A 13,564-nucleotide genomic window follows, 5' to 3' on the forward strand; every position below is an offset into this window, starting at 1 on the left:
TTCTTAGTGTTGACGGATAATGACTAGTTTGCTTTCCTTTTTGCGGATTTTTCATTCTTGATAACGGGGCATTAGCAATTAATATGATGGTTTCTTTGCAATTTTCATTACTTAGTTCTTTTTCCTTTCCGGTGGAATTTATTAGTTTTTATGATAAAGCATGAAATACACTATTAAGCCCCAGTGAATTTCCAATGAAAATAAGTAAATAATTACTTTCATGTCATCAGAGGGACAGCCTTACCAGCACATACTTTTATTCATTGATGGGTAAATAAGAAATTCCATCAATAAGAGTCATTGATCAAAAGAATTTTTAATGAGCTTTAATGTAATAATTAATTATGAAAGGAATTTTTTATCTGTAAATTTAAATCTAAAAGTTATTTAGCTAAAATATCAGTTATTCAAATGCGTACACAAAGAGTTCTAAGGAAGGAAAAAAGCCAGAAGTCGAACTCGGGATTATTCGAGTGACTACTATGCCGAGCCACAATACTAAAGAGAATTAGTCGAGCTCCACCACTGGTTTAATCCAATCGAGGCAAATATCCACATGGTGGATTTTTATTTTAGTCCAAAGTGAAAGAGCCCAGGAAACTTGCTTCGCTAATGTTTTGGGCCTCATGGACCCGTTGTTTGTTAACTTCCGCAAACGGTGCCGCATCTGGGGACTGCCGAGAATAGACAGGGTAAAGGAAACATTTCCCTTTGATTCACATACAAAGGAAATGGCAAGAAAGTTTTTCCTGTGCTCATGAAAGACAAGAAAAGTAGGAAACTTGAACTTTCCATCGTTTCAACATGAAATCTCTTGATTTACCATGAAATCAAATTTCATAAACGATTAGTACATTGCTCATAAGATAAACTGTACATAGTCTTCTTTTTGAGAATCCACTGATATGCACCTAAAAAAGATTAACGACAACATTGATGAAAACAGGGGAAACTTTTCCCTTGTCTCCAAAAATTGTTTTCATGCGTGGATTCTCCTAATTTGCAGAGGAATCAACATTTCATAAACCATTTGAGAAATTTCCCAAAGATAAAATCATATGAAAATATTTAGGATCCACTGCACGATACCAAGTATTTCTCAGATGAAAATGGAAGATCAATATGCGTAATTGCAGATGTGCACGGCTCTCAATTGAATGCTACGGGTCCCAACTCACAAAGGGACAACTGAAAGAGCCAATTCTATTAGTCTGGGGTTGATGACACTTCTATTGAAAGGAATACAGAGGCCTTTATAATGCATAAATCTGCTGTTATATGCTACATAACACCCAATAAAAGCAGCAACAAAGAGGAGAATAAGACCAAAACCCTGCTATATTGGCAATGAGACTGCCCTGCATTCGAAGGGGGTGATGTGCTAGGACTTGGGCTTGCAACGTTTGTGACATTTTCCTTTGAACAGGTGTAACTGCAGCGACTTGGACGAACAACTCTATAAACACCACTGCTGGCTAGGACAAAAATATCCTTGCGGTTGTCCTCCCCAAACGAGAAAATGTAACCCAAGGATGGAAAGTTACTTCCTGGTACTGTTATGCACTGGATGGGAGAGTCCTTTGCACAACTGAAGGGAATTTTGCTGGTGGTAAAGTTACCACTATCTTCAGGGGTTTCAGTGCCCGCCCACACAGCATTCGCATACAAATCTGCATACAAATACCTGAACATTTACAACAGATTAGCTAGATACACATAACACTGTGAAGGTGGTGGTAGTCTATAAAAGTATTCGCCCCTTGTAACAAATTGATTTTTGAGTGTACTTGAGAACATAGTCACCTTTTAAGAGCCACGTAAACGAATGGCTCAGTAAGAACATTTGAGCAAAATGTTAATAGCTTACATACCTCCCATACATGCATGGATCAGTCTTTGAGCGATAGAAATAACCCCCAGTGATTGATGCTGACCCTTCATTCTTGTTTACTTCAGAGTGGTTGTATCCCATAACTGGGAAAATTGGACTTATGGAGTTCGGGGATGTATTTCCACCAGGGGATGATGGAGGATTATAAGGATAAGGGCCCTCATAAATACGCCAGCCATAGTTTCCGCCCTTCGATATGATATCCACCTCTTCATATACATCCTGCAGGACAAAAATAAATAGAAGTGTCAAACATTTCTAACTTCAGAAATTAATTGAACAGAACTGGATTGTCCAACTTAGGTATCTCAAGAATATTTTGAATGACTTGAATAGAATTAATACAACAGATATAAGCATAACCATTACAACAGAGTGTCAATAATGACATCCATTGTCATTCTGAAAAGTCCTTGTTTCCAACACTTCTCTTCCCCCTAATACTCGGTGAACTAAATTAGTTCCTATATGATGATGAAAAATCTAAGCAAAAAGGAAAATAACAAACTTATGAAATGGGCATAGATTCTCTGACCCAATGGCATGGCAATTACTTCCACAGTGGCTATGTAAACTAGTTGTTTAGATATCTTCTGCAGGCATTAGAAATGGCACTCAGCCATGGGTGAGTTTTTTCATTACGAAAGAGCACCAAACATTTAGCAAAATCAATAAAACTTCTTCCCACTTGCAGTTCCAGAAAGGGGCAAATCTTGAAAAACAGCCCACAAAAATTACTAAATAATACTGGAAAAGTCTCTGCAAGGAAAAGGGAGCAAATTTTCAGCAATGGGACAAGTAAGTTTTTAGCTAATTGGATATCCAATATTCCTTTAAAGTATAATAATGTGTCAACAAAATTTAAGGACTTTTCCAACGTAAAAACAAAATCTCCCCGACTCTGCCACTTCATATATTTTTGCCGGAATGGTTAATTATACTCTTATAGAATGGTGCTCAATTATCCAGGTCCACCAAAATTCACTTAAAAGCTCCCAAAGGACAACCTCAAATATTCCTTTTCTTTACAGGAAAAGTAACATGACATAAGCCAGGAATGAGTGATCAGTGATGTCATGAAAGAAGCATCATCTTGATGGTAATAACATCTGCTAATCTTGGTGTAGACCTACTACCCATTCCAAGTTCCAACTACCTCACCCTTTTGCTACTTGGCCAGTGCCCAGAAGCATAATTTTCAAGTCAATACCAACACAAGGATGGAAAGGCCCACTACCTCTTCTTCCAAATACCCCAACCTTTTGCTACTCAGCCAATGCCCAAAAGCATAATTTTCAAGTCAAAGCCAACATAAGGACTAGAGAAAAATTGAAGTGCAAACTTTGCACTAAAAACTTGTCAAGATTGTGAGAAACAAAACATGTCACGAACCTGCCCAACATCTGCACAGATAAAGTAGGATGGCCTTTCTGAATCAAAACTGCAGCGCCAAGGATTTCGTAAGCCTAAAGCCCAGATTTCTGGCAACAATTCACTGTCTTCACTAGATGGATTGTCTTTAGGGATAGAGTAGTTTCCCCATAGACCAAGGTCATTAATTTCTTTAGCACCTGCAGAAGTGGCCATTATGAGCTGTGCAACAAGGCTACCCAACCCGTTGCTTTGCTAAGGTTGGGGAAAAGAAAATAGAAGCTGCGCCACAGTCATTGTTCACATAAACCAATTAAAACTACTTATAGAAACAATTGCGTGCTGACACTCACTTGGTATATTATCAACATCCAGTCGCATGATCTTTCCAAGCAATGATTTCTTGTTTTGAGAAAAATTGTAAGGATCCCCTGCGTTACCTGGCCCACCACCATCTCCCATCATGAAGTATAAATACCCATCTGTAGGTCCAAAAAGAATCTGTCCTGCATGATGCGATGTGAATGGAAGGCCCATTGTAAGTATCCTTCTAACTTCCAATGGTTTGGCAGTTGTTGCCTGGAAAAAATATCAAAAGTCAGAATAATTGAATTTAACAAAAAAAAGATCACAAAATTGAGGTGTATAGAGATTTGTACCAAGGAAGCCTCAACTGCTGAACTGTTTGCACTATATTCTGCAATAACACTGTGATATTGGCATGGCTGTGCACCATTATCAGAAGGCAGCTTTGAAGGATCACAGTTCACATCTGAATTACATGAACATCTTCCAACACATCCCGGCCACCTGACCTTGTCACAATTAAATGAAGCAAAGAACCGACCATTTTGTGCAAAGTTTGGATGAAATGCCATACCCATCATCCCAAATGCACTGCTAAAATAAACCTCATCTGTTAGATCAATAAAAGGACTGGACTCATCAATTTCCAAGGTTCCTCCGGATCCCTCTTCAGGAATAGTTGCCAACCAAATCTTACCTGGTTGGCTGGAGAAGAATGCACGGTTGGAGCCATCAGGATGAGCAACCATATTGAGGTAGGATCCATTTCCAATTTTCTCAAGGCACAAACCAGCTGGGGGACTAGGTGATCCTGTGTTATTGATGGTAACAGGTTCACCATTGAAACATACTGATCCATCAGTAGATTCTCCACCAAATGCTTTGCAGAAATCACTTTTTGATTGCCAGAGATCAGTCAATTTGGTGACACTAGAATTGACAGGTAATCCAGCTTGGCCTTCTAGCGAAGGGGCAAAAGGTGAATTCAGTATAGATACGTTTTCACACGCATTCCATACTTTAGAGCAGAAATCATTTGCTAGTTGGCTAGATTGAGATGAATTTATTGAAACAGTGGAATTACAGAGAACAGGAACTGGCCGGTGCACAGAATTGATTGTAAACAGCTCAGATGAAAAGGGATCACATCTCTGTGAAATATGTTAACAAAAGTATGAACAGTGAGAAAATTCTTTAAAATGATGTGGTTGTTGAGGATCATTTGATTTGTTCAATCCTCACTAGCTTTAAATGCACATAAGTTACTCCGGACTTTACAAAAGCCTCAAACTAGACTATCAGTAAACATTTACTAACTATATGATACTTAGAATGGAGAATGATTGACATCTCACCATGAATAAGCAATGTCTATGAAGAGTACAACATGAGAAAAAAGGACCTAGACCCAATTGCTACACACATAAGATATTAGGATGACTTGTGCAATATCAATGACAAAGAAAAAGTTTATTGTAATAGATTGAGTTGCTTATTTTTGTTACTTTGAAAAGATAAGGTGTTTAATTCTCAAATCCAGAAGTGAAATAACAAAAACAGATTCAGCCATATGTAGAATTCTCTTTTAGAGATTAATTAGTTTAGTTTCTTTTTACACAAGCTTGCAGTGATTTTAAGCCTTTGTTTAGCTCCACATGAAGAGAACCCTCCCTCTTTTCAGCAACCAAAATGAGTAGAACTTTTATTCACTCAGAAATGAATCACTGACATGACTGTTTATCCAACAATTGACAAATAAAATCATCAGTAGGACAAAACGGACAGAGCAAACTATCCTTTAACCTTTAATTTGAAAGTAAAAGAATCAACAAGTAATCAAAAAGGCATAACGACTCAAAAAGGCATAACGACTCAAAAACACATGTACCATGTTTAGCCAATAGACATTTATAGTAAAATATTGGCATCGTTATTTTTGTTTCTCTTAACACAGAATTTGTTCTGGTCTTGTAGTTACAAGTCTAAACTCTAAAACACGATATCACATTTGAAAAATATAATGGTCATCAATAAGAACAGCCTATGGTTATCTGCAGAAAATGTTGAATAGACATCTGGAAGTATCAGCAACTATTGGTACCAGATTGAGCCTAATACACTAGGGATAGTCCATGCTTCCTAGATTGTGTTTATGACAGATTACTGTTGGGCTATTAAATGCACTGGCTGTTAAAAGACGAAGTAAAGAATATTGTAGTGATTAACTAAGAAAAACCATAAATATTAAAGATGCTAAACTTCATGGTCAAATATTTTTACGCAACCTATCTGTGTCTGGCTATGAAAGTAATTATGTGGATTAGTTTCTGAATTCATGAAAAATGGCACCCAGCATTTTAATTGAATATTGAATACTTGAACAGGTCTTGGTCTTTAGATTTTGCTATACCACTTGAAGTGCTGCTGCAGACATTGAATGCAAACAGAAAGACAACAGCAAAAAATGAAAATAGAAGATAACTCGTGCAAGACCTACAACAGCTCATGATTTTCCAAACAACAAACAAACAATACTTATACTGTTGCAGTTGTGCAATTGAATTTGAAAATTCAATATAGGTTATTTTTAGTTTACAAAAGGGAACAGAAGTCTTACAGCACAAAGGATAGATTTCAGAAGAGAAGCACAGCCAGGATCGGAGATATTCATTGTCTGAAATTGCTTCTGCAATTGTATATCTGCGGTAGAATTGCAGCAGGTGCTCCCATTGTAGGGACAAAAACTCAGCGTGGTGTTCAAGGTAAAAGGTGCTCCTAACAACAAATTCAGAAGGAGAAAGAAAATTAATTTCTAATAAATAATCACGCCAAGTAAAGAACTCAACAAAATCTAAACAATAACAGTATAGGCACTAGAGCTACAGGTTTGAAACCTACTCGAATCAGTGCATAATGGATGAGATAAAGAATGATCAGGAAGTGAGAATATGTTAATTAACAGAAAGAGAATAGCAAGAACCGCCCCCATCACAGCAAACCGACAGAGAAACGAAGATGCTCTACTACAAGGGCCTCCTTTTTGCCTATGCCAGAATCATCTTAAACAGCAAAACTCTTTGCTTGAAATGGATCAGAAAATAACCACTGTTATTTAGAGGAGAAAACCTGTATGTGGTTTGAACATTCTTATCTCTACCAACTGCTCTATTTTTTTAAGTACCTTCCATCTCTCTATACTCTCTTAAAGTCAGCTTCCAGAAAGGAAATCCCTTTTAAATATCTTTCGCTCAGTGTATAGACGTCAATCTTTATTTAATTGCCACAATGATGTTCTAAATCTCTCTCTTCCAAAATCTTTTCTCTCTGTCTCAAGTTTTTTATCAAGGATTGAGACATTAATTGGGCAGCTTTACATAGTTGACTCTACATGAATGGTTAAACAAAAATGAGGTAGTTAAGAAAGAATCCACTTGCTTTTCCCCCTATTCCCTTTTGGTTAGATCTCGGTTGGTTTAATGTGTTTTGTGAACAAATCGGCAAGTGGCCCATGAGTCCTTTTAAACCCATAAGCCATAAGACAAGCCAAAAAAACAGAGTCATGTTCACATTCAGATACATTTCACATTCAAACATGAATAAAAGTATAGAATCCACTAGAGTTTACCATTTAAAGAACTAAAGAAAAGCATTCGACAGCAATGACATCAAAATGAGAATAAACAGACAAAATATATATAAATATATATATAGAGAGAGAGAGAGAGAGAGAGTTTGCAATTTCTAAATAAACAAAAGAGATCAATCACATGCTCGCATTATCTGCTATGAAATAATTGAATAATAAATGAGTCAAGGTCAACTCACATTGATTCATCCAAAAAGAGTAGCTGGAATCGTTTCTGGTACCCTAGACAAAGGAGACAAGTACAGCACAGAGGAGCTTCCTGACGTGATTGGCTCGTGAAATTTTGAAATTGCTCCATTGAGATCTATCAAATGAAGGCAACCAAATAACTTGAGATCTAAAACAACAGAAAGGAGAAGAAGAAGAGAGAGGGCGAGAGAGAAGAATTACCCGGTGAGCATCGCAAAATGGCTGGTCGTTTAAGAGAAGGGTTTTTTTTGTTATTACCCCAAAAATTAATTTTTAAATTGATTTTAATATTCTCTTATTAATAATATATTTTTCTCAATACAAATTAAAAGCACAATGAACCATATTTTAGAAATTATCACTAATAATTTTATCTTTTTTTATAATCTTTACAGTGTTGTATCGAGGGTTATCAGTATTCGGTTCAAATCAAAAAAATTAATCGAATTTAATCGATTTAAATATTTGGTTTTTTATATATTTCAGTTCGATTTGATTTTTAATTTCAAAAATTTCAATTATTTCGGTTCGGTTCGGTTTTGATCAGAAAAAAACTAAAAAAAACTAAAAAAACTGAACCGAACCGATTAGTGATAATAATATTTTTTATATAGAAAAATTAAATCATATTAAAATTAAAATATTTTAATTAAATTTTAAAATATTAAAAATGATGTGTAAAAAATAAAAAAATTATTAAAAATCGAAACCGATCAAACCGAACCGAACCGAATCAGACCGGTTCGATTCGATTCGGTTTCTGACCAAAATCAATTCGGTTCGGTTCGGTTTTTATAAACACTAAAATTTCAATTTTTGATTTTTTCAGTTCAATTCGATTTTGAACCGAACCGACCGAATGATCACGTTGTATTTAGCCCTTTGAATTAAGTTATAAGTTTTTGAATCAGTGAGCGATTTAGCAATTACATTATGATCACCAATAATAATATATTGAATTTAATTTTTATATTAAGGTGGACAACTACTCCAATTATAGATTGCATGCGACAACGTGCTTGTATGTACAGCCTACAGGTCTTTAGAATTAATATATATAATTTCAATGACCAGTTTTTTTTTAAAAAATAAAAATTTAACAGATTAATTCCTCATTCCCTCCACCATTGTTATCAGAAAATAAGAAAATAATCACTTCTTGTGAAATCTTCTCTCATTAGTACAAAGCAAACAACGATAAGGCCACAATGGTTTTTTTTTCTTTTCTTTTCTCCAAATCATATTTAATATTATTTAAAACTTATATTATATATATCATATTAAATAAGAGAGGATCGAATCCAAAAAAAAAATAGAATCAAACATAAAACATGTATGATAATTCTTAAGTATTGAATATTTCCTCCACAACAAAAAGGCCTTGTCTGACTCCAATGATCGTTCAAACGCGTCGGTTCAAGGCCCACTTTAGAAGGTCTGACCAGATAGGTTTTGAGTTCAACAGAAAAATAGTTCATCAGATAGCAAATCTCCATATTCAAGATCCTGTCAGGAAAAAAACAGAAGAAAAAAAATTAAATGGCCGTCTAATACTAGAGAAAGAGATTATGCGTCCGTACATACGGTTTTGCATGATAACAGTAAGGTATTATAATAAAGTAACGATTACACATCGCAAAACGAAAAGAGAGAAAAGAATAAAAGGACACGCAGAAAAAAATGAAAAACAAGCTCATTCATATACCAAAACCTTTTATTCTGAATCTCAACTCATCAATGCCAACCATAACTTTCACCTCTAATAACTTTATCAACCTCTTCATGTCAAAGCTCCAAAGCAACTAAATAATGCTTTTCAAACCAGCATTTGCATAATAAGCTTATAATATTAGTATGTTTGCATAAATATAATGCTGTCCCAATTCTATAAAGATAAATCTATAGTTAACTTTATATAATTAAATAAATATAGTTAATATAGTCATGATTATGATATTTTGAAATAACGGAACTATAAAATATGAGATATTTGTATCAAAGCTATAGACCTTAATAGGTCGTTTATCTCATGAGTTTGGTCGAAATTAGCAAAACTCTTGATTCGTATTTAATGGATGTGATATATGTGTCTAAATTTCTAAAGGACTTATATTTTATATATTATTATATAGTTTAAACAATAAAATTTATATTATTTTTCTTAATATACCTTATTCATTTATTCATGGAAAGAATTAGGAAAGAAGGGCTATGAGAAATGAATAGAAAAATCAAAAAATTTTGCTCGATCATTAAATTATTATTGAAATTTAAATTATAAATTAAGGAATTAATAAATAAATATATCTAAAAAATTACTTGTAATTTAAGGGATAAAAAAGAAAAAAAAAGTTTATATTTGTGGAATAGAATTAGTATAAATGAAGAAACGATTCAATTGGATTAAAGCACCATGCGGAGGAATGCACCAAAATTCGAAGCAAAATCCTTGCTTTCACAAGCAATCGTTCTCCCTTTGCTTGTTTCCCTTTATTTCTCCTATTTCTATTTGGGTTGCCTTCATTCTTTGAAATTTGCCAATGAAAGACAATCTCATCCCCATTGTTTAGAATTAATAATTATTTTGTATACTTAATATTGGCAATTTCAATTCCTGTGCCACTACCAATGAGAAATTCAGAATTGACCAATCATAAATACTCTTATTAATCTTTTATGTATTTTTAAAGAATAAAAAATAGTAAAATTTTGAGTTTGAATAGCTTCTAAAATTATCTCCCGTTGTATAGCCTATTTGATTTATCATATCTTTATATCTTTTTAGTATAAAAAAAAATATTTAAAATTGGGTGGACTGTTTAATAATATAAAACTGTAAAATTTTCTTTCATGGCCTGTTTTTGCAATTTTTCTGTTCTACTGTCTTGCAACTCCTTTCCACTCCTCAATGTGATGGCACTAGCATTTTGCCTTGGATTTATCTCAGTTTGGGAGGGTAGCTTCCCTTGAGACTCAAATTTGCTTATTGAAGTGGCCATTTGGCTCACTTGTTTCTCTAGATTTTGCACAGTACTACACCAGCAGAAGTCTCCATCACCGCACCTACTACTGCTGTATTTGCACCAGAAACTGAATTTCTGATTATGGCAGAAAATCCAGCAATAGCAGAACCACCTGCTGCACGTGAAGAAGTTGAAAACCAAGCTGGAAACTTGCTTATCCAAGCACCACAGCCACGGGAGAGAACTCTCGGAGAGCTAGCTGAACCAGCAGGAGACCAACCACCCTTATGCATTGCATATCCCCCATTGACAGCACCTTTTGAATTAAAGACAGGCCTGATCCATCTCCTTCCCAAATTTAGAGGCCTAGAAAATGAAGATCCTTACAAGCACTTGAAGGAATTCCACATTGTGTGCTCCACCATGAGACCTCAAGGCATTACTGAAGAACATGTCAAGCTTAGAGCCTTCCCTTTTTCCCTTGATGACTATGCCAAAGAATGGCTATTTTACCTACCACCCGGATCCATCACATCATGGGCTGGTATGGTGAGAGCATTATTGAGAAAATTATTTCCTACCTCAAAAGCCATAGGCATCCGTCGAGAAATAAGTGGCATAAAGCAAAAGCACTCTGAAGGCTTGTATGAGTACTGGGAAAGGTTCAAACAGTTGTGCACAAGCTGCCCTAAGCATGATATTTCTGACCAATCTCTCATTGAGTACTTCTATGGAGGTCTGCTACCCTCAGAAAGAAAATTTATTGATGCAGCTTGCGGAGGATCAATTGAAAGAAAATCACCTCGAGAGATGAGGGAATTAATTTCCACCATGGCTGCAGCTTCTCAGCAATTTGGAGACCAAGAGCTGCAACCAAGGAGTGTAAATGAGGTGAGTACATCCATTTTGCATCCCAAATTTCTGATCTCACCAATGCTGTCCGTAGCCTTGTTGTGGGTCAAACCCAACAAGTCCAGCAGATTCAGCAACCCAAGCCATATGGAATATGTGCCAACAACCACCCAACTGATGTATGTCCTTCCCTTCAAGAAGAGGAACAGCAAGTCAATGCTGTTGGAGGCTTTAATGGGCAAAGAAGGTATGATCCCTATGCAAGTACTTATAATCCAGGTTGGAGGGACCATCCAAATTTTAGTTATACAAGGGGAAATCAATATCCAAGCTACTAGCAAAGGAATCAAGCTCAAACTGCACCTCAGAACTCCAATGCACCTCTTGAAGAGATTGTAAAGAGTGTCTTTACGGCCAGACCTGGTCATAAAGGGAAAATACGTTAGTTTAAATCAATTTCCCGGCAACGACGCCAATTTTTGATAAGCGGTTGTCGAAGCCGTCAAAAATAAACCTATTAAACAATCAACAATTAACTTGCAGATAGTGGCAATAGAGTCGAACCACAGGGAATTGACACCAAAGATTTTCCTAATAATGACTAGGCGAATAAATGACAAATAAATAAAAGAGGGGGTTTTGTTTTGATGAATTAATTCTAGAAAGCAAGAGAAAGTAACAATTTAAGTAAACGAGAATTTCAATGGGAAAGAGATTCTAGTTGAAATATGAGTTTAATTCAGCTTGTTCAGAATTGATCATTGACTATTTAAGACTCCTATTTTATTTTAATAAATTAGTTTTGGTTGTGGAAAATGCTTCTCACAACCAAATTCCTCCTTAGTTCTAGTTTGATTAGGAAACGTTCGTCAATCAAACACTAATCAATAAGTTGCCAAGGAACGTCCTTGGGGCATTTAGCATCGAACAACTGTTGACTGCATTAAGACTTAGAGAAACCCAATTCTATCCTTGCCAACCGCGTGGTCAAGTCTAGATTATGCAACGGATTATATTTGAGTTCAAACAATATAAGCAATTACGGACTTAGATCATTCAAACAATTTATTACTCAAGCAATTTAAAAGCAATGGATTGATTCTAAAAGCAAAGTAACAATTACAGAAAAGATCAAGTTGCATAAATATTGAAAGCAAATAAGAGTTTAACAATGGAGTTTTAAATCTCCCAATTCATCACAAATCTGAATTTCCTCAACTTCAACTAGAAAAGGAAGTGTTTAGCCACTCATGGTGGACAAAAATACACAAAAGAAAGAAGGAAGAAAATCTGCTGTGTTGCTGGAGAATTTCCGAAGCTGAGACGATGCTGAGATGATGTGGGCTGCCTCCTTTTATAGGTGAGGAATCCCAATCCAATTAGGTTTTGGAATCCTAAATTGGATTGGTCTTTGTCTTTGATCTCTTCTTTAATTGTGAATAAATCTTCTTCTTGAGGAGGTCTATCTTGAGAGTGACTCTTTGAGATGCCCTAAGACTGATCTTGAAGTGTTTGAGAGGGGTTAGGACTTCTTTATTTTAAATCTTGAATTTCTGCACTTTTCCGCTTCTGCTGTATTTTCTGCTGTCAATGTGATTGGGGCGGTGATTTAGGCAGATCACTGCCCCAATCGCTTTCTGTGAGTCAGTCCAGTTTTTAGCTTTCTATCTCTGTTTCCTCCGCTTGATTTGGGCAATGATTTGGGCAAATCGTCATGCCCAAATCATTTCTGCGTGTTGCCTCCGGGTTTCTGTTCCTGCGGGTGACTTGGCCAATTCATTGACCCAATCAGTCTCCTGTGAGATAGTTTAGGTTTCTGCTTTAGCTTGATCTGGGCAGTGATTTAGCCAAGTTACTGACCCAATCACTTTTCTGTCATTTTATGCACTTTTTCTCCAGTTTTCCAATTTCTTCCTTTTTCTACAAAAACATAATAAAAACATAAATTAAGCTAGAAAAATGTGTAATTAAACAGTAATAAATATACTAAAAATGTGGCTAAATTATGCTTGATCAATCTTTGAAGTATTTTCTCCAAGTTGGCTAGGCATTCATTGAATGAGTTGCCATACACCGTGAAATCGTCCATGAAGACTTCAATAATTTTCTCCACATAGTCAGAAAAAATGCTCATCATACACCTTTGAAAAGTGGCTAGTGCATTGCATAGACCGAAGGGCATCCTTCTAAATGCGAAGGTGCCAAATAGGCATGTGAAAGTGGTCTTCTCTTGATCTTCAGGTGCAACAGGGATTTGATAAAATCCCGAATATCCATCTAGGAGGCAGTAATGGCTCTTTCCAGCAAGTCTCTCAAGCATTTGATCCATGAAGAGAAAGGGAAAGT

The 13,564-nt window shown here is 35.7% G+C and overlaps 1 protein-coding gene across 3 annotated transcripts; it reads right to left on the reverse strand.

The window, feature by feature from the left end:
* Positions 1 to 1,046: 1,046 nt before the first annotated feature.
* LOC110599935 (HIPL1 protein) lies at positions 1,047 to 7,623 on the reverse strand. 3 transcript variants are annotated; one of them, XM_021736569.2, is made up of 8 exons: positions 7,605 to 7,623; positions 7,394 to 7,518; positions 6,186 to 6,343; positions 3,922 to 4,719; positions 3,616 to 3,841; positions 3,284 to 3,462; positions 1,872 to 2,113; positions 1,047 to 1,684 (listed from the first exon to the last, which is right to left on the reverse strand). In XM_021736569.2, the coding sequence occupies exons 3-8, from the start codon at positions 6,237 to 6,239 to the stop codon at positions 1,282 to 1,284; spliced, it is 1,902 nt and encodes a 633-aa protein (XP_021592261.1). In that variant the 5' UTR covers positions 6,240 to 6,343; positions 7,394 to 7,518; positions 7,605 to 7,623; the 3' UTR covers positions 1,047 to 1,281. The 3 variants fall into 3 exon arrangements, with proteins under 3 accessions (XP_021592261.1, XP_021592260.1, XP_021592259.1); XM_021736568.2 differs by lacking the exon at positions 7,605 to 7,623 and having other exon boundaries at positions 7,394 to 7,598; XM_021736567.2 differs by lacking the exons at positions 7,394 to 7,518; positions 7,605 to 7,623 and adding an exon at positions 6,467 to 7,098.
* Positions 7,624 to 13,564: the final 5,941 nt, after the last annotated feature.

The sequence above is a fragment of the Manihot esculenta genome, chromosome 14 (genome assembly GCF_001659605.2).
Source record: "Manihot esculenta cultivar AM560-2 chromosome 14, M.esculenta_v8, whole genome shotgun sequence".
Taxonomy (NCBI): domain Eukaryota; kingdom Viridiplantae; phylum Streptophyta; class Magnoliopsida; order Malpighiales; family Euphorbiaceae; genus Manihot; species Manihot esculenta.